At 40.5% G+C, this 22334-nt stretch overlaps 1 protein-coding gene across 1 annotated transcript in view; it reads left to right on the top strand.

The window, feature by feature from the left end:
• Impg2 (interphotoreceptor matrix proteoglycan 2) overlaps positions 1 to 8777 on the top strand; it is a 78894-nt gene extending 70117 nt beyond the window's left edge. Inside the window, exons 14-19 of the mRNA XM_059277155.1 lie at positions 83 to 1371; positions 2270 to 2489; positions 4957 to 5167; positions 6791 to 6979; positions 7905 to 8136; positions 8694 to 8777. Of these exons, the coding sequence (XP_059133138.1) occupies positions 83 to 1371; positions 2270 to 2489; positions 4957 to 5167; positions 6791 to 6979; positions 7905 to 8136; positions 8694 to 8777 (2225 nt within the window). The remainder of the gene's footprint in view (positions 1 to 82; positions 1372 to 2269; positions 2490 to 4956; positions 5168 to 6790; positions 6980 to 7904; positions 8137 to 8693) is intronic.
• The last annotated feature ends 13557 nt before the right edge of the window (positions 8778 to 22334 follow it).

The following is a 22334-nucleotide window of genomic DNA, read 5'->3' as shown; positions in this document are numbered from 1 at the left end:
GGGTTTCATTTTATAGATTAACTAATGGAAAACACTAGTTTTTCTTTCTTTCTTTCTTTTCTTTTCTTTCTTTTTTCTTTAGGATTAGCCAATATTGAAGAACCAGAAGATGCTTCTGTGGATGTATTGCCTTCAAGCTCATTAATTCAACCTGTGCCAAAAGAAACAGTACCACCTGTGGAAGACTCTGGCATAACTTTCTTGACATCATCACCACATTTGACCTCTTCTGTCATAGAAGACCTTGCTAAAGACATAACTACACCTTCTGGCTTGGACTCCTTGGCTTCCAAAGTCACAGACCAGCTGCACATGAGCCCATGGTTTTCAGACACCTCTGAAGAAAAGGAGTTCAGTTTTGAAAGTGGTTTGGGCTCTGGGTCTGGGAAAAGTGTGGATATGATTACTTGGCCATGGGGTGAGACTTCATTAGAGAAGACCACTGAAACACTGTCAAAGTCATGGCCTGAAGATGAGTATGCACTCTTGCCAACTGAGGGTACAGAAAATTTACATATAGATGAAAGAGTAGATTCCACAGAACAAATGATTGAACCTTCAGAACATAGGTATAGTGATAGATCCACACATTTTACAGAGGAAGAATCCCTTGGTGGATCTACTGTACCCATCTTTGTGGAGTCTGCGACCCAGTCCACATCTCTAATTTTTTCCAAGCACACATCGGATGTACCAGACACTGATTCTTACTCAGTTACTAAAGCACCCTTTTTACTGGTAGCTGTGGCAACCTCTGCTTCCACTGAAGAAACAGATGAAGTGAATATCCCACTCAAGGAAGATACAGTGCAAACAGAGTCTTCTAGTCACAAAGGGCTTCGCAGTGAGATTTCAGTGGTGAAGCCAGGTATGCGGCCTGTGGGGACCATATTGCCAGAATCAGATGTAATTTGGGCAAGAACTTCTTCTTCCTTAGGGAAATTGTCCAGAGACACATTGGCAAGTACACCAGTGAGCACTGACAGGCTTTGGTTGAAAGCTCCCATGACACAGTCCACTGAATTGCCTCCAACAACCAGCTCCACCCAGCTAGAAGATGAAGTAATAATGGGTGTACAGGATATTTCATTAGAACTAGATCGGGTAGGCACAGATTACTATCAGCCTGAGCTAACCCAAGAACAAAGTGGCAAGGTTGGAAGCTATGTGGAAATGTCTACAAATCTTCACTACACAGAGATGCCTTTTGTGGCTCAGCCCACAAAAGGAAGTGACTTGAGTCACACCCAGACCTCAGGGACATTGGTGGTTTTCTTTAGCCTCCGAGTGACAAACATGATGTTTTCAGAAGACCTGTTTAATAAAAACTCTTTGGAATATAAAGCCCTGGAGCAAAGGTTCTTAGAACTGGTAAGCACAGACTGTAAAACATTAGCATTAGTGAATATTATGTGAATTCCCTCCCCACCCTCAGCACACCAAGCCAGAGTCCAGAGAAATGGTTTTCCTTGGGCATAGATTTTTCTGTCATCAGGTAGCATCATGGCTTTGGGGTCATAGGAGAACAATAAGACAGGTGAATTTAAGAATTGGAAACATAAACATGGTATCAGGGTGATGTGACAGGTTAAATGCTGAAGATTATATGCCAAGAATTCCAAGAGTGAAATATAATATGAAAGGAAATCTCAAGCTCATTGTGAGACCCATCTTTTGTGGATGTTCATATCTTCATTGTTGGGGCCCTTCAGTGAAGCAGAGTGAATAAACTCTGGGCCCTAAAATGGTTTATGAGTTCCATAAAGTTTCTAAATGCCATTGTGAAAAATCTCTTGATAGTCTTAATTTATGCAATCAAACCATTCCTATTTATTGATTTTTTTTTAGTTTATTAGTATAAAATAAAGGCTTTAATTTTGGCATTTTATACATACATATGATTGTACTTTGCTCACATTCATCCCTATATTACATGCCCCTGTCCATCATCACCTTCCCATTAGTCCATTTTATCTTCCCAAATAGGCCTCTTCTGACTTTATGTCTTATTTGTATATACATCTATATGTCTGTACATATAATATGTGTACTGTTAAATCTAGTTATACATATGAAGAAAATCTGATACTTTACTGTCTCCTGCAGCAACAGGAGGTTTTTGCATTTTGTTGAACACATACTAAAAAGAAAAAAAAAACTCACACGAGCATTCTTTTTGTTTGCTTTTGTATGTCTTATTGTCTTTCTGGCGTGTATTTAACAAAACATGAAGCGTTGGCAGTAAACGTGACTGTTTTGTCATTTGCAGCTGGTTCCTTATCTTCAGTCGAATCTCTCAGGGTTCCAGAACTTAGAAATCCTCAACTTCAGAAACGGCAGCATTGTGGTGAACAGCCGAGTGAAGTTCACCGAGACTGTTCCTCCTAATGTCAACAATGCCATGTACATGATTCTGGAAGACTTTTGTACCACAGCCTACCAGACCATGAACTTGGATATTGATAAGTACTCCCTGGATGTGGAATCAGGTAACCACAGTGCCTGTCATTTGAGGTTTCTTAGACGAATCCAGTGACTATTCTTGTCTGTCTGTCTTTTTCACTGAGCCAAAGTAAATCTGATACTTGCATGAAGATGTTCTTGTTTTTTGTTTGCTTGCTTGCTTGGTTTTGATCTTTTTAAAATTTCCTTTTGTTGGGGGGTACTGCAGGGGTGAGGGGAGATGATGGGGAAGTGGGAGGTGAATGGAATTGGGGTGCATGATGTGAAACTCTCAAAGAATCAATAAGTACTGTGTTAGACACAGTTCCACATCTTGAAAATTAGCAAAGTAAGTGTTTCAAGGGAATCTCAAATGTTGAGGACACAAGGGTACCTTTATTGTTTACCTCCCATTTCCTTTTCTAGACATTCTTTCCAGCTCTCTTTCACGTATCCACTAAACCTGCTTTTGCATCGTCTTTATGTTGTCATGACCTTAAATATCCTTCTTTTCTTCCAGTAGATGATATATAGATAAGTAAACACTCTAAGTTTCTATATTGATTCCCTTTGTATGTAGCACAAATTCTAATTGGTCTTAATAAAAACCCGGAGTCAGGTATCAGAGTGAAAGCTGAAAGATCAGAGAAGCAGAGCAGCCAGCTACTAGAAAGACTTCTTACCTCTAGGAATCCTCAGACTGAAAGGGCTGTGCTCTTGTCTCCACCCCACCTTATCACTTCCTCTCTCCACCCAGCCATATCACTTCCTGTTTTTTTCCTCCCAAGTGATGGGATTAAAGGCATGTGCCTCCCAAGTATTGTGATCAAAGGCATGAGATCCCAAGTGCTGAGATTAAAGGTGTGTGCCACCACTGCCTGGCCTCTAGTGGCTAGCTCCATACTCTGATCTCCAGGCAAGCTTTATTTGTTAGAGCACAAACAAAATATCACTACATTTTCCCTTTTTTGTCTAAAATAAAAAAGGTTATAACTAATATAAGAAAAACTATATACAATAAATACAATAACTATTTACAATATATACAGGTAGTAAATACATCAACAATGTCTAGTTCATTAACAATTGACAAATTCAGGGAAAATACTCTATTATCTATCCTATCTTGGTGAGTCAAAAGTGTTGTACTTAATTCATCTTCTATCCTGATTTGCATTACTAATACAAAACTATCTTTTGATGTCTCTCAACCCTATACACTTTACACCTCTTTAGTGAATTTCTTTTCTGAATCTGGTAACAAAAAAAAGTATAACTATAACTATCTAGTCTTAAACTCCATCAGAGACCCAAGAAGGAAATAATATTACCTGAATAAGCAGGGATTGCAAGAAATGACTTCCAAAAAATGTGAGAGATGACAGAAACAGCTGGCTGCCTGGACAGTCACCCAAGATTTCTCTATAACATTGAGGATGAGGGGCATTTATCTTTGGCCTACAGGTCTAGCATATCTGACAGACTTATCTGTGAAGCAGGATTTTCTGAAGGGCTGGATTTTCTGAAGGGCCTTCCTACCTTGTCTTGGCATAAATCGACAGTCCTTTCTTTTGTGTCCTGCTTGTCCCATTTGGACAGCATACTGTCAGCAAATTTTTACGCCAAAATTTTTGCTTTCATTAATAAAGGGATTCTATACAGTACCCATTGTATATGCTCTTATTTTAAATTATGGATCAAAATTAGATTATTTTATGATTACAAAGTTACAAAGTAATTACTAACATATGAGGCAAATACCTAGGGAATACACAGTGGGATCCTGCTGTGCAGTCTGCCCTAGAAACTGCCTGTTCATGTTAGATAAGGTTTTCTGTATATCATCTTTAAACTCCAGACAATGAAAAACATTTACTGATTTAAAACAATATTAATTTCACTGGAAATGAAGAGACTATTAATTTTCGTTCCTTTCTAGCTAAACTTCATGCTTTCTCATATAGATGTCTGTGATCATCTCCAGCTATTAGCTTTATTTTCAATATCTCTGCTATTGTTTCCTCATATGCTGTCCACCCATTGCTACCCACTATGGAAGAACATATGGCAGGACCATGGTAGACCCATCCATGGTTAATATCTTACATCACTTTTGACTGGTTATTGTGCTAATTTTTTTTGTCCTTTTCTCTTACACTGTCAGTGAAATAATAAGTTACAGAAGACAAAATATTGTTCAGAATGTCCAGAGGAGGCACAGGGATGATATTCTTTTAGATTAGTAGTTTCTGCAAATCTAGATCACTCTCAAGGCTATTCTAAGATATCCCCACCCATGAGGAGATCACCATTTTTTCTAGGCTCTTTTTTCATCTGATGGTCTCAGCATGGGTCAGGCACACAACTGTGTGTAAAGTAGAGGTGATGGTGTATTTTTATGATTCAGGTTGGGGATTTTCCCATAGTGCTTTGAGGAAGAAACTTTCTTTATGTATCTCAGTTCCTGCGCTTTGACTTTCCTTGTATTATTCTCTGGCTTGTTTGATGCTTTAGGTGATGAAGCCAACCCTTGCAAGTTTCAGGCCTGTAATGAATTTTCTGAGTGTTTGGTAAATCCATGGAGTGGAGAAGCAAAGTGCAAATGTTACCCTGGGTACCTGAGTGTGGATGACCTGCCTTGTCAAAGTCTTTGTGATCTACAGCCTGACTTCTGCTTGAATGACGGAAAATGTGACATCATGCCCGGTCATGGGGCCATTTGTAGGTATGTTGCAATTAAAGATTTTGGCTTTAAAGGTTTTATATATACTTTCAAAGAAAATAGGTTGACAGTGTAATTACAGATCAATCACAATAATGTTTATTATGTCTGGCAATTAGATGGACACTATCTAATTCTCATGTGAAGACTGGATCACCCAGTAGGCCTGAATTGTATACCCATTAGGGTTATTTTATGCTGTTGGGAAGTTGTCAACTTTTTTCTGAATGCGTCCTGCTGCGAGTACTTGCATTAGCTGGAGATCTTTGTAGGCTGTTTTCAGTGGGGATGATGAGATCATTACTATTTAGGTAAGATTTATATGTAAGACCAGTACTTTACATGTAGAAGTGCAAACAGAGGGGGCTATAGTATCTTGATTGGATTTTATTCTTTTAAGATTTATTTTATTTTATGTATATGGATGTTTGCCTGCATTTAAAGATATGCATCTTATATATGTCTGGTGCCCAAATAAGCCAGAAGGTGTTGGATCCCTTAGGACTGGAGTTACAGATGGCTGTGAACTGACTTGTGAATTCTAGGAACCAAATTCTTAACTGCTCATGAGTCATCTTTCCAGCCCCTTGGTTGTACTCTTAATGGCTTTGTGTTCCTTGTAGCATACTGAGTATTCAAGATTAAGTAACATCAATAGTAAGGTTTCAAAGTGATGCCAAGTGTGTTTCCCTCTGAGTCTGATCTGTTTGTAAAGGCAGAACCACCCAGGGAATGGCAGACGCACAAGTCAGATAGGCTGACGGCCCTTTGCTGACCCCTGCCTTCAAAGAAACAAAAACAACAAAAAGACCCCCAAACATATTGACTTCCCAGCCACACATAACTACAGATGCATGGCTGAAAGAGGAAGGGAATGCTGGAATAATCAGGAGGAACGTAAATAAGATGTTACTGTGTGAATATAAACATTGGCATAGATACCCCAGACAGAGAAAATAGCTGAAGATATTCACATGCTTTTATGCAAAAAAATGTTAAGGTTTAACTAGAAAACTAATAGTAATTACAGTTTCTTGATGGCCAGAGAAATTAACATTATTTTGCAAAGCAGTGATTTCTTTACTATTCTGGTGATTGAAGACATTTTTGCACAAGTCTGTTGACTCAAAACTTTGAGGATCTCTGTAGGGTGGTGAGATGACATGCACGCTGTTAAAAGCTGTATTCTAGAAGCTGTTAGTAACTGTGACTGAGTTGCATTATCTTCCTTCCTGGGCATGTATGTGTTATCTGTAAATGAGAAGGCTGAGTGTAATATTTCTTTAAGCCTTTCATATTTTAAGCAGCCATTTAAAAACAGTTGTTCAAGATCTACTGGTCTATGTCAGGCATTGTGCACAGCCTTCGATCATATATGTTCATTGAATTTGTATGTCAAGGCATGTTTTCTTTCCCTGCTTTGCTGGGAATGGAACCCAGGGTTTTATGTGCACTAGGCAAGCACTCTCCTACCGGGCTCCAGCCCCAGCACTCCCTTCAAGTCCTTACTGAAGATGTACATGATCAGCATTCATACATCCACCTTTCCCATTCCACTGAAGGTTCTGTTTGCTATCCTCTTGAGCAGAGTGATTCAGATCTTGAGTCTGGTGACTGTCTTTGCAGATGCCGGGTTGGTTCGAACTGGTGGTACCGAGGCCAACACTGTGAGGAGTTTGTGTCTGAGCCCTTTGTCATAGGCATCACCATAGCCTCTGTGGTGAGCCTTCTCCTTGTGGCTTCTGCTGTCATCTTCTTCCTTGTGAAGACACTTCAAGCTCAGACTATCAGGAGAGAAAGGCGGAGGCCCACCAGGTAAGTAAGGGAAGAGCTTCCTCATGGAACCGAGCGCCTGTTTACTCATTGCTTCCTATGGGCCAAATACTGGGCAAAGAGCTGGGTGGAGGCAGAGAGCTGTGAAGTTGAATGAAAGCATCTTCAAAGTTGGTACCACATCTGAAGAAATCTAAGTAGTCTGTGAATGGGATGCTAAGAGGCCTGGATGAGGATGGAACTAGAGAGTCTTGAAAGTTTAGTGATCATCGCGATAGTGGGAAAAAAGTCCTGCAGGGAATGAGTGGGTCTCTTTGTAATCAGTGAGTGAACTCGAGCCAGATCAAGGAGGCCCATGTGAAAATCTTGGCGCACTGCTGGAGTCCACAAGAGCTACTTTAGGTCAGTCTCACCCACCTCTGGCCTAGCTAAGAAGACACCCTTTCTGGGGTCCTTCCTAGAGTACCAAGGCACATTTCCATCATTCTTAAGCTTTGCATCAACTGAATTTTCAACAGACTGTGGTCTTATCTAAGGTAGAGGCCAACAAATTCTTTGACTCATCAGCATTTAGAGAGGTCATGGCACATAATTACTGCTCAGCAAATGGACCTGAATTGAATTCAGTTGAGGCCCAGGGCTTTTGGTCTTCCAGTATTTGAACTTTTATGAGATTTTTTCTATGTGGATTATTTCATAGATGTTGTTCTGGAAATGATGGAGCTGTGTTTATTTAATGAAATACTATTTACTGGCAGACATAGTTCCCAGCCAACATTTATTGAGTGTCAGGTACTGTGGGGAAAGAAATATGATGAATGAAACAGGGTACAGTGATAACACCTGAGACTAGTCATGTCTCATAGTCCCCTGACCCCACATCTATGCCCACTTCCTTTTCCCTAACAGAAGCTTTGTCCCAGAAAAATAGCCTTTTGCATAGTTGAGCATCCAAGGAGCTCCTTAGTCAATCATGCATTTCTTCCTGTGGCTCCAGCAGGCAGTCAGACAACCTGTCATCTGTTGAGAATGCTGTGAAGTACAACCCTGCATACGAAAGCCACTTGGCTGGATGTGAACAGTGTGAGAAGCCCCACAGCCAGCACCCGTTCTATAGCTCTGCTAGTGAAGAGGTGCTCGGTGGTCTGAGCAGAGAAGAAATCAGACAGATGTATGAGAGCAGCGACCTTTCCAAAGAGGTAGGAGACTTCCATTTTCATCACTGCATTGCTGGTCTGTGTGAGCTTGTGTATGGGCATGTGTGCATATGCATGGGCCTCAAGAAATAATGAAGAATATTTAGGTTAGTTATTACCTGATGATGTCTCCCAGAGTATGCAGAGGGTATTACATATTGAGCTGGTCCTTATTCCCTACCTGGTGACTTATTTTTCCACAATTAGAAAAATCTCTGTCATTTATTCAGTCCTCTCTTTGGAATATATGTTAGAGTTAGAATGATTTGCATAGTATCTATGCAGAAATAGTTTTCTTTTCTTTTTGGTGGTGCTGGGACTTGAACCCATGGCCCTGTGCATGCTAAGCAAGTGCTCTACCACTGAGCTACGTAACGTTCATATAGTATCTAGACCACTATAGGTAGAACCTTCTGTTTTCCTAAAGGGGGGTGGTTCTTCTTTAGCTCTTTTTTGGGTACCCAGTAGCTCACAACTCCTTATACTAATTAGATCCCCTTTACAAGGCTGCTGGGGTTTTCCTAATGCAATACATAGCCTCTCTTTCTTCTTTGTTCAAGGAAATTCAAGAGAGAATGAGGATTTTGGAACTGTATGCTAACGATCCTGAGTTTGCAGCTTTTGTGAGAGAGCATCAAATGTAAGCATTGCAACAGTCCAGGACGCTGGGCCGGAGTGGCTTGCCTTAAACTAATGCTGCCAGCATAAGCATTAATTTTTAATTACCGCCCACATGTCGGGGGCTTGTTAATGACTAACCTTTATTAATTTCTTCAGAGTTTATACTTGTCCACAGAGATGATCTCATTTCAGTCTTCAAGTGGCTCCATAAGATAGATGTATCATATGGGAAAAAGGGAAACCTTGGAGAGACGGTATTGACAGTTAATTAGCAGAGAAGATTAAAAACCAACTCACATGGTGTTGGCCTAGAGCTCTGAGCTAGGTTATCATTCCTCTCTTGCTGCCATAGATCTCACTGGTAATCTGATGCTGTACAATATCTTTCATAGGTGGTTTCTATGGAGTATCCATACGTCTCCCATCCATTGGCACCTCACAGACACTTGCAGTAGGCATTGAACCACATGTTTTATTAAAGCGTGTCCCCCTGCTGTTATCAGACTTCATTCTGTCTTCTTCCACTTGTTTTAATCATCTATCTCGGGCAAGTGTCTGTAATTCCTTAGCTTGGTTTTGATCTCCAGGATTTACAGTTAGACAGAGATCACAAAGATAAACTATCCTGTGAAGAGACCCTAGGGGCAGTAGCTGGCTGCTGTGGGCGACACTGCAATTGTATGTTGGTGTTTGGTCATTCTGGTTCCTCATGGATGGGTTCTAAGCCAGAGCAATTCACATGTCTTTGTAAAAAAAAAAAAATAGGGTCAGTATAATAGCTGGGGTCTTGAGCAGAGCTCTTGATACACAGGTCCTTCACTCAGAGCCTCGCCCTGACCAATAGGACACGCTGCTACTGAAGAGACTAAGTAAGATGATTTTTAAATTTCATATTCGTGGCAGCGATGCTTCTAAAAATCTCTCTGAGGTGTTGATAACCTCGCTGAATGGCGCCACACCAGCAGTCACAGTAGTTGCCTTTTAAATCAGAATAGCCACTCATGTCTGCAGTGCCGGCCAAAACAAGGTGCATCAACCCATTTTAGTAGTGGCCGGTAGAAAGAATATGAATGTGTTGCATTGTTTCCCAAGGCCCTCTCTAAGTCCTTCAGAGATATTGGCCTGAGTGTGTTTCCCCACTTAACAAGGCATCAGATCAAGGTCTGAAAATACACGCCGGTAATCCCAGCTCTTGGAAGGCTGAGAGACAAGATGTTAAGAGTTTGAGGTCAGCCTTGGTGGCTTGTGGTGCAACCCTATCAAATAAATAGTAACTAAGTAAATAAAATATATCAGCTTTAGGTCAAGATAGTGAAAGGATTCATCCTAATGAAGGATTATGACCACATGCTTTGGTTTCTTCTGGTGGGCTGCACAGCGTTAAAGTATATTTAAAAAATCTGTGAAACAAAGATTTAACTAAGACTATCCTCTGAAACAAAGGACAGTGGATGCAGGCCCTTCAGCCTTAAGAGGGATGCTTCACATAGGGGGGAAGGTCACATGAGGTCCCGCCCACCTCTAGGGATCATGGGTAGTTAAGGGTTGCCTTGGGAGGGGTGTCATTCACTTCAGTGATCTAACCACTGACGAGTTGCTCACATTCCGGTAAATAACTTCCCACTCATGCTCTTGCAAGCAAGTATAACTCAACTCAGTGGCAGACACATAAACAGAAAGACAGGTGGAAATGGGAGGGGCGCTGTTGGAAGAAGGGGTTTGGTGGGAGTGGAGGGGATAAGAGAGAGTAGGGTGTGTGTGTGTGTGTGTGTGTGTGTGTGTGTGTGTGTGTGTGACTATGATCAAAACACATTATAGTTTGTGTGAAGTTGTCAAAGACTAAAAAAATAAGAAGAAAAAGAGAAAAACCAGGGTTGCTCATAGGGAGCAGGTGGCATTGAAAACATTCAGGCACGTGCTCCAAACACATTTCCATTCTCCACTTTCCTAGCTACCAAGTGGCCCCACAGTGTGTTAATGGGTTTAATTTAGGATTCAGTAAAAACATGTGGCATTTGTAGAGGTCTGAAAAAAATTAGCAGAGTGCATGCACGCGTGCGCGTACAGGTCTTTAAAGAAAACATAGGAAGTACATTATTGCTTTTCCAATTAACTGCTCTTTATTTTCTCATGGCAGGGAGGAGCTTTAACCTAAATGCCTATTTTTTGACACCAATTAGAAGCTTGGAGGAGATGGAGAAGGCTTGTTACGTCTGCTCTATAATGAACTTGGAGTGTGAGCGTTGATGGAAGAAGAGTTTTTATTGAAGAATAAATAAAAAGCATGGGACACACTTCTCATCCCAGCTGCAGCTTCGGGTTTTGGAATGTAGCAAAAATTGTGACAAATTTTATTTCCATGAAGATCAAGAGATATGGCTAAGGAAATTTAAAGAGGTGTGAATTTTGGTTTTGGAAAGTATTCTAAAAACAAACAAATAAAACAGAACCAAACCAGAGACCTAAAGGCAGACCTGGGAGCTGGGGCTGCTTTGCCTCTGCCTCTGCCTCCTTGAGAGCATCTCTAAGAACTCTGCTCTAGGCTTTCTCCTGAGAACACAAGGTGAGACTATTACAAAAAGGAGCCAAGCTTAGTAATCCACTGTTTTGTGACTATTGGTTAAAATCAAATGGGATGGAGGAGGCTTTGAAGTAATTTTAATATGGTTTAAAATCAAATATTCACCTAAGTAAAAATTAGACTTTTGGAACAAACTGCGGAATTAAGCCATCTTTAGCTGTAGTATGTCTGCCCTCGTTTTGAACCTTCCTGAGCACAACAATCAAGACCACAACATTGTTAGTTATGTCAATACGGGCCACAGTTTTGCCATCAACTTGACACACCTAAGACGAAAGAAATTGATTGGCCTGTGGGCATAACAGTGGGGCATTTTCTTGATTACTAGTTGATGCAGGAGGGCCCAGCCCAGAATGGCTCATACCATCCCTAGGCAGGGGGGGTGGTGGTAAAGCTGCGTAAGAAAGGTAGTTGAGCCAGCCTGAGGAAGCCATCCGGTGAGCACTTTCCTTCGTGGTTTCTTCTTCAAGCTCCTGCCTTGAGTTCCTGCCCTGGCTTCCTTTACAGTAGACCTGCGAGCCAAATACACTCTTCCAGTGTTGAATGACAGTAATAGAGAACGCCCCTGACTATGATACCCTGTTCTTTAAGCTTTCAGGAAGAGTGCCCATGAATGAAGTATACATGGTTTCCATTAGTCTCAGACAAAGGTAATTGTGTGGGCATTGAAGAGGTGAATGTTAGATAAATGGCACGACAGACACTCTGTTTTGCAGATGGACTGACAGACAAAGTCATTACTTAGGTACCCTGACTGCTTCTGAGGTGGGGCAGTGTCTCAGGCAATTCTAGGATCTTCTCTAGTTCCTGGTGTATGAGTTTGGAAACAGCACTTACTGACCTCACATAACATCAGTGAACTCATTCGTTACTTCTTTGTGTAATGCTCTTGTCTAGATGAAATCCCACCTACCCAAGCAGGACACAGCTTTCATTATAATCAAGATATTCTTAAAAATTGTCTAGGTTGCAAAAATCCATACTTTATAAATTGCAATTAAAAATGGAAGTTTTTCTCTTTTTACCTGTGGTTATTTTGAATGGATAGTTTGGGGAAGGTAAAGGCAAAATAATCACGGTGATTAATTTAAAGGTACACCAGCAAAAGATCATCCTTAATTCAAGCAGTTGATGAGGACACCGTCATGTTTGCTCAAATTGTCTTAAAGTTCATTGTTTATTTTGGACCAGGTTTACGATGGCCACCAGATAAATACCTGGTTCACTTAGTTTCTTAAGTTGGTGGTTGTAAGTTTCACTAGGTAGGAGATTAGCAAACACTGGAATAGAGAGAATGGACAACTCAGCATAAGAAAACAGTGATTTAGGAGACTAACTTACCTTCATTAAATGGAAAGGTTTTTAGCCAAGAAAAATATGGGTCAGTTTTTTCCCCCTAAAATGTTTCCAATGATTCCCAGTAGAGATAGGTGGGGCCAGCCTTCATTAATAAGCCAGCTGCAGTGAGTCAGGATTCTAGCTCATTCAGTTCCCAAGTGTGCATCAATGCAGAAAAATGATGTAAAGGTTATAATCCTTAAATTGAGAGCATTGTGTCCCACAAAGTTCCCTGTCTGGAAGTGGTAGGATGGGAGGGTATTATAACATAGTTGATGATATAAAAATTTGCCTGGAAATTTCTTTGACTCATGCATTTTGTAATACTGACTGTTCTTATAAGTCAATAAGAGACAAGTAAAGCCCCATGATAGTAAGCCACTAAGCCACTTCTCTCAACTACATAGTTACTACTATAGCCTAGGCCAAGTGATTATGAATCCTGAATTTTTTCTCTTATATTTGATTAATTAAGGGCATAGTTGGGGAAAAGGCATGGTATAAGAGACAACAGGTATAATTATGTGTCTGGACTACTTGATGTTTCAATAGTAATATAGTAATATATTACTATATTAAATAGTAATGTGCATATCCTCATATATAATTAATATCGAGTATGGTTAATGGCATACTGTTCTTTTTCATTTTATTTATGACAGTTTATTCAACATGTGATCAAACAAATTCAATTTACTATACTACTTTATTGAATGTTTATAGTCTTAATATTAGCTTATTAGAAATAAAATTTAAGTCTTTATGTATGTATAAGGATCCTTTGATTCTCATGTATATAACTATGGTGTATCCATTAGTAATAAACATATCTTTCAAGAACTTGCCTTTCCTTTGTCAATGGTATCACTTAACAACGATTGAATTGGAAGCACCATTTAAAGATATCTGTTATGTGAATGCTTTGAGGAGATGGAAATGACTCTTTGATCTTAATAAGTGAGATTAGGAGAATCAGACATGAATTTGGAGCCTGGTTGCTGTCTGAATTTTGTTGATAGTTAATGACACTGAGTCATGATTTGGCTTTCATCAAACTTTACTCTTTTGAACGCTTTCAGTTTTTCCTCATATGCTGAACTCATCAATGGAACCGAGACTGATGAGTAATTAAAGAAAGATTAGGTGGGCTGGCTAGTACCAGTCTTTCGAGGAGAGGAGCAGTTGGTGATCTGTCTAAAGAGAACAGAGGAGACACAAATATGGCCACATGGGAGAAAATCAGCTAACGGTTATCTGAGCAGTTAACTTCTCATGTGCTGGCAACCAAAACCCTCAGCCTTCAGCTTTTCCTCTTCTGTGTTTGCAGAATGTCTTGCTGGCATGAGGACATGAGAAAATCTAACTAAATGTTAGTAAAAGGGAAGTGGTTTTGATTAGAGTTCAAGAACCATGTTGAAGAAATACAAGATGTGTGCGAGAAATAGGCCCAATAAACATCTGTTGATTGATTAATTTGTGACCCAATTTTTAGGATAGTGAGTAATAGTCAGACTTTAAGCCCTGATCAAGGCCTGGAAAATCTCATCACTCTGAGCTCATACCTCACCAACCTGGCCTACTTTCTGGGCTTTATGAACTCATTTTCCATCCAAGCTAGTCCTTGATGAACTGGGTCCATAAAATAACATTGCACTTGTCACTCAAACCTCACATCTTGTATCATGCCCATCCCCTTTGTTATTATAATGAGTGGCTCCATGTTAATGTAAAAAAAATAGTTGTTGAGGAATCAGTCTTTTACAAGTAATACCAAATTGCATGTGGGTTTCTGGAAAAATTTTCGTTATCCTGAAAGAGAAATTCCTTGTCAATATGGTACTTCATCTTGGCAGATTTGGGCAAGAGCATTTTGGCACATGGACCTTTCAGTGAGCCACTAACAAGTCCCCAAATTCCTTTCATACCTTTCTGTGCTATTACACACTTTATGTTTTAATACTCACCAAGACTGGGTTGTGACTTTTTAACTTACACCATTGGTGTCCCACTAAAGAGAATTCTTTGATCTTGGGGTCATGTCTTATTCATTATTTTGAAGACTGATGTAGAACTGGTCTATAGTAATGATTATTATTTCAATGATCCTGAGATAGTCTGCTATATGTAGATACCCATTTTATGACTAACAAGACAATTACTAGTTTGTATTCAAGGAACTCACTAGTTAGACCTGTTTTATAAACTAGATACCTTGATAAACTTTGGTCTAGTTTAGAAAACAGTTTTAAGAAAGTGCAGAGATTTAAGAATATTTTAAGAACTAAGATTTACATGTTTATATCTATAGTGTTTAGTGAACAATCTACTGTTGTAACAGAGTAAGTATTTTAGGAAGACCTAACAGAATGCATTGGATTATAACACTCAGATGAAGTAACTATGGTAGTTTGAATGTTATTGGCCCCCATAGGCTCATAGGGAGTGGCACTATTAGGAGGTGTGGCTCTGTTGGAGTAGGTATGGCCTTGTTGGAGGATGTGTGTCACTGTAGGGGTGGGCTTTGAGGCCTCCTATGCTCAAACTATGCCCAGTGACACAATTCACTTCCTGTTGCCTTTGGATCAAGATGTAGGACTCTCAGCTCCTTCTCCAGCTCTGAATCTGCCTACATGCTGTCATGTCCTACCATGATGATAATGAACTAAACTAAACCTTTAAACTGTAAACAAGGTCACCCCAATTAAATATTTTCCTACATAAGAGTTGCCGTGGTTATGGTGTCTCTTCACAGTGATAGAAACCCTAACTAAGACAGTAACCTTCCTGAGCTTTTTTTAAACCACACAGTTTTTTAACCCACAGAATAGGGATGGAGAGATAGCTTGTATGGGCAGTAGAGCTAAGATCCTAGAAATATGCTTGTGGCAGGGAAGGGTAAAGATTGGGTTGCTTCTGGGGTAGGAGATGATAAAATTGTATGATGCATGTAGAAGACATTTGTTTTAATTTTAAAAAAGTTTCTATTGCAGTGTGTTTACCCACCACCCCTACAGTTCCCCAGAGTTTTCTTGAGTGAGAGCAGCAGGAAATATTAGATAGAAGGATTTAGAGTGTGGAGATAAACAGATAGAAAATAAAGGATAGCCTCAAGAGGGCCTGGAACCTATTCCAACGAGCCCTGACTGTCTCTGCCCTAGGGTATTTATAGAATCACCAAGGGGTAGAGCAAAAGACCTCCCCTCAGCACAGCCAAATGCAGAGCATCTCAGACACCTGCACTCAGGCCTGTGGTCTAATCATCCTCTCTATATAGACCTGCTGGGTAAAGCCACTAGGAACCAGAAAATGGGCTCCCACATATTATAAATTGCAATTTTTAAAATTTACATCTATATTGTGTTTTCAGAATAAAATACAGGCATCCCTGAAAGGACATGGGTGAATATATGACATGAGGTTTATTGTCCTGCATATAGCAGTGACTGGTTTGAGTCCACAGGTTTCCATGAGGAGATTTTTAGTTCTCTAATTTGAGCTGTACAGAATCACTGACATCCTGATGTGCCAAGGAAGGACCAGGCACATCTATTTCATTTTGGATTCCTAGAAAACAAGTGTTAGTTTTGGTCAATGTTAGATAAGAGGAAAGCCTAATGAGGATTGTCCTGGTTAGTTTCATGTTAGCTTTACTCAAGCTAGAGTCATCAGAGAGGAGGAAACCTCAACTGAGAAAATGCCTCCACAAGATCCGGCTGTGGGCAAGCCTGCAGGGTATTTTCTTAATTAGTGATTGATGTGGAAGGGCCCAGCCCATTGTGGGCGGTGCCATTCCTGAGCTGGGGTCCTAGGTGCTGTAAGAAAGCAGGCTGAACAAGCCATGAGGAGCAAGCCAGTAAGCAGTATTCCTCCGTGGCTGCCCCTGGAGACACCAAGTCCTGCCGCCTCCAGTTTCCTGCCCTCCTTGAATTCCTCACCTGACTTCCTCCTGCGATGGACTGTGAAGCGGAAGTGTAAGCCAAACAAACCCTTTCCTTCCAAGTTGCTTTGGTCATGGTGTTCCATCACAGCAACAGCAACCCTAAATTACGACAGGGATGTAATTGCTTCTGTGAGAGTATCAGACCTTGTTTGATGAAACAGATGTTCGCTGTTTTCTATCACCGTGACTTAGATTATAAATAGTTCTGGCCTGGAAGGTACAAAATATATAGAATGAAAATTTTCACAGTGTAAAGAAAAGCTAAGTTAGAATTATTTGAAAATAGACAGCTTTTTTTATTTGTGATAATTGTTTCAGTCGCCCAGCCTGCCCTACCCTTTATCTTTCATCAATGATAAAACTTTCGTATTTTACTAATTATTTTATTAATTGCGTTAGTTCACTGATGATTTCATGCATGTACCTAGAGCATTCTGTTTACTCTCACCTCACCATTGTCTCCTTCCATCTTCGTAACCTAGACTCCTCCCTAGAAATCTGTTTTCCGTCTTCGTGTGTTTTTGCTTTATTTTGTGATACAGAGCTTAACCAGGGTTCTATGTATGCCCAGGGGTTAGAACCTTGTGGCCTCATCAGTGGGTATGAAAAACTGAAGACATCATCTCCTCTTCTCTCGTAGTCTATCAATAACCAGGAGTTCAGCATAGCAGCAGGTAGAGCTTCATGAACTTCTCCACATCCATGACTGACTTTCGACAGGGTCCGTTTTGTGCCTGCTCCATGCAGGTGACTGCAGCTGCTCGGAGTTCATGATTAAGATGGCTTTGTCATACCTGAGGATGTCATTTGTTTGCCCTTCACTCTGTTTTCTGGCTCTTAGAGTCTTTCTGATCTGCAACATTTCTTGATCCTTAGAGGGGGTTGCATATAACATCCTATTGAGGGCTGAGCATCCAACAACCACTGATTCCCAGGACCCTGACCAGCCATGAGTCTCTGCATTCACTGCCATTCACGGCCCAGAAGGGCATCTCTAATTAATAGCAAGAGTAGCATTTGTCTGTGGTTATAAGTAGATATTTAGAAGGTAGTTCCATGCTATGGCAATTTAGCAAAACAACAGTAATAAATCCCTCCCCTCTTAGAGCCTATGGCCTCCCAAGCCATGTGTTTTTGATCAGATTTATAGCACCAAGTATAGATTCTCTCCTGTGGAGTGGGCATCCCGTTCAAGCAGAGAGCAGTTGGTTATGGCCCATCTTGCCTGACAAGTTGATGTTGCAATTTGTAGGGTTCACAGCTGGGTGAGATCACAGATGCCTGTGTAGCACCTTCTGAGACTCTGACAGACAGCAGGGGAGAAGCTTCCAGCCCAGGTCCAGCTTGATTTCTCTGTTTTGCAACCAAAATATGTGGTGTTTTTCAGCAAGAGGGTCTTATCATTTAGTTCCAGTGGACAACTAAGAGGATTGGCAAGAGACTATCTATCTATCTATCTATCTATCTATCTATCTATCTATCTATCTATCATCTATCTATCTATCTATCTATCTATCTATCTATCTATCATCTATCTATCTCAGCTATCTTTCCTTTATTTGGAAAGAAAAGCTGATAATACAAAGATTTTATACATTCTTGTTGCCATTTCTTAGTGTTCATATCTGATTATAGGTTGGAAAGACATCCACTGTCTTTCTGGTAGCACTAGGGCATGATGAGTGTGGCAGTTTGAATGTAACTGGCCCTCATAAGCCTATAGGGAGTGGCAGTATTAGGAGGTGTGACTTTGTTGGAGGAAGTGTGTCACTATGGAGGCAGGCTTTGAAGTCTCAGATATGCTCAAGCCATACCCAGTGTCTCAGTTTACTTCCTGTTGCTTGGGGATCAAAGATGTAGAATTCTTAGCTCTTTCTCCAGCAGCATATCTGCTTGCATGCCACCATGTCCCACCATGACTATAATGGACTGAACCTCTGAACTGTAAAGCCACCCAACTGAATGTTTTTCTTTATAAGAGTTGCCATGGTCATAGTGTCTCTCCATAGTAATAGAAACCCTACCTAAGACAATGAGGATGCTCCTGAGCTGTGTTCTAACTTCAAGAGTGGACATGACAAACCACAGTACATTTTACACATCTGTTTACCTTCACCTTCACATACCTATCTTATTCTGATGAAGCCTTCAAATGAACTTAGACATTTCTAAAACGCTGCTTGACATTAATGCTCTGTGTCAACCTAACTCAGAGTCAGACGCTAATGGCAATGGTTGATGTACCCAGGAGGAGGCATTTCCACCCGACCCAGGTCTCTCACATTTTCCAGGAGGATTTCAGGCTCAATGTAGACACTGTATTTTCTTGAGGACTTCTGGGATCTCCCTGACTAATGACTCCCACAGAGGTATCCCACAACTGGCACTAGAATTTTTGTTTAGTAATACACAGCCTTTAGGGGTATCATTATCTGGTAGCTCCCTTATAACTCTTTTTTTTAAAAAAAATATATTTTAGGGTTTGGGGATTTAGCTCAGTGGTAGAGTGCTTGCCTAGCAAGCACAAGGCCCTGGGTTTGGTCCTCAGCTCCAAAGGGAAAGAAAAAAAAATATATAAAACACACACACACACACACACACACACACACACATATAACATATATATATTAAATTGGATTATAAGGTCAAAAGGTTTTCCATCCTCCATTTTGGTGAGTCCTCCCTTCATCTCCCATTCTACCCACTCCTCTCCCAGCTTTAACCCTTCTCTTCTCAGTATTTCCCCTCTCCACTTTTGTTTTATCTATGTTTTATTTCCTGCCTCCCTTAAGGTAATTCCCATCCACAATAGGCCATTTCTAGTTTCCCGGATTCCACAGACACTCCAAGACAAACACAAAGCTAAATATTTGAATCTAGAGTATACTTTTGAGAACATGAGATATCTGTCTTTCTGGGCATGGGTTACCCGACTTAGTATAATTTTTTCCAGTTCCATCCATTTACCTATAAAATTAATACTTTCCTTTATTTTTTACAGCCAAATAAAACCTCATTGTGTATATGTATCACACTTTCACTATCTATTCATCAATTGATAGACATTCAGGCTAAATCTATTTCCTAGCTATTGTGAATAGAACATCAGTAAACATGGATGCTCAAGTGTATCTGTCATGGGGTATTTACACGTGAGTGGTATAGCTGAGTCATATAGTAGTTCTGTTCGTATTTTTTTCTTATAATGTGATTCAAAAATTTTATTTGATAATTTCACATATGGCTACCCTGTGTTTACATCATTCCACTCCTCCCTCTACCCCTCCAACTCATTCTGTGTCCTGCAACGCCCTCTCAAATTCATGTCTTCATGTACATACATATATATGGAGTTTATACTGGAATTACTCTTTTTAAATGTTGCCTGTTCCTCTTACAAATGTAAAAGTAAAGTGTGGCTGGAGAATTTCTCTCCAGCTCCTGCCAAGTCCCGGCAGTCCGACAGCCCACTTATAAAATAAACACGCAGATGCTTATATTATTTCAACTGTTTGGCCTAATGGCTCAGGCTTCTAGCTATCTAGTTCTTACATCTTAAATTAATCCATTTCTATAAATCTACACCTTGCCATGTGGCTCGTGGCTTACCGGCGTCTTCACATGCTGCTTGTCATGGCCATGGCTGGCAGTGTCTCCCTCCTCAGCCTTCCACTTCCCAGAATTCTCTCAATTCTCCTCTCTGTTAGTCCCGTCTATACTTCCTGCCTGGCCACTGGCCAATCAGTGTTTTATTTATTGACCAATCAGAGCAATTTGATATACAGACCATCCCACAGCAGTAAAGATAAATACGTCTAGAGAAATTTGTTTCCTTATGAAACAGCCCTCATGACACAGCAGTGGAATGACCTTTCTTAGCCATAAAAAACAGCTCCAAAACACAAGTTGCAGGTTGCAAATTCAGTCTGCTCAACACCATGGTCCAGGGGAGAAGTTTCTGTTGCTCCACTCTTCTCATGTTACTTTCTGATTTGCCAGTGATGTCTCAAACTCAGAATTTAACTTGGAGCAGCAAAGCTGTAAGCTTACGTGGACTTCCCATTAATGAGCCGGTTGGAGCATTATTTGATTTTGAAGACAGTCTTTGAGGAAGGATAAAGCTGAACATCTGGATAGCTGTATAAATTCAGGTTATTGTTCTCAGCATGCCAAGCCAGGCAGAAGAGGGCAAGGCACTATGGTTTCTCTTCAGATTGTACAAATCTTTCATCTGTTACTAAAGAGGGTTAAGAGTCTGTTAATATTCACAAACAGATTATGGCAACACTCAACAGTAGCTTTGCCAGTAAGTTTGAAGTATCCAGGTCCAAGCCATACTGACTGGTTGTGCTTAATCATTTCCTGGACTGTGATACAACATGTTCTTCATGGACATATTTACGTCAGGACCTGACAGTGACCCCCATGTGGGATGTCTCAGCCATGCACCTGCACATCACTACCAACTTGCAGAGATAAGTGTATTGGGTTGAAATTCAGTTGCTTTACTGTTTCCACCCAACTGTCTTTGATAATTATGCCTCTGATGCTGCCTGATTTAAAATAGTGTTAAGTTAAATTAGCACCTAAAAATATTCATTGTGGAGGCCATCTATATTGCCAAATTGTGTGATCTGAAGTGAAAAGTTCAATGTTTCCTTTTTGAGAATTTCATATAGTCATGTACACTATAGTTATATCATTTATACCCCCTCTATCCCCCCTACTCTTCCAATGTCCCTCCCTTCTCAAATTCATGACATCTTCTATAATTATTGTTACACACACACATACACCCTATTGAGTCCAATTATTGCTACCTGAATGCACATGTGATTAATGTTGATAACTTAGGGTAGAGAAACTGACGAGGGGCTCATCCCTAGAAGTAATGGATTCTCCCTCCCTCAGCAGTTATTCACTGTCTGTAGCTCTTCATTTAGAATTGGAGCCTTTTCAAATTTCCCTCATCTACGTTGGCATGCTGAATGGTATGGTCTTGTTAGGCAACCATACTGTTGAGAGTTCATGGCACAATATCCCCACCGTGTCTAGAAGACACTCTCTTGCCACAATCATCCTGGTGCCCTGGCTCTTACAATCTTCCTGTTCTATATTCTGTGATATTCTCTGAGTCTTAGGTGTAGGGGTTTGCTGTAGATGTCCCAACCAGGGCTGAACATCCCCACAAGTCATTTATTCTCTGCATTTTGACCAGTTGTAGAGTTCTATAGTAGCCTCTGTCTGCTGCAAAAATTCTTTGATGAGGCGTGAGAGCTGCACTTATCTATGGGCATAAGAACAAGTATTTAGAATACAGTGGGAAACTGTATTAATTCAGCAAAATGTCAGCATTCTGCTTCAGGGTCCGTGATCACTCCAGCCACAGTTTATGGTACCAGATATGAGTTTCCTCCTATTGAGTGGGTCTTAAATCTAATTAGACAGCTATTGGTTACCCCCAAGACCTAAGCGCCAATGTTGTACTTTTGAGAATATCTTGCAAGTCTAGTTGTTGTTCATGGGCTTTACAGTTGTGTAGGGCTGTTGGTAGTTTAATCTCCCTTTCATGGCACATTCTGATACTACAAGAATTAGTCCTTGTATTATCTTCAAGTTGGAGGCAACCAAGGACAATGGCAACAGCCTATATTGCTTTTGGGGGTCTGTTTTGGACCCCCTTGACCAACAATACAAAAGGAGGTGTCTCTTGACTGTCAG

Source organism: Peromyscus eremicus, chromosome 12, assembly GCF_949786415.1.
Source record: "Peromyscus eremicus chromosome 12, PerEre_H2_v1, whole genome shotgun sequence".
Taxonomy (NCBI): Eukaryota; Metazoa; Chordata; class Mammalia; order Rodentia; family Cricetidae; genus Peromyscus; species Peromyscus eremicus.
The sequence above is the reverse complement of the archived record's forward strand: the minus strand, read 5'-3'. Positions and strand labels throughout refer to the sequence as shown.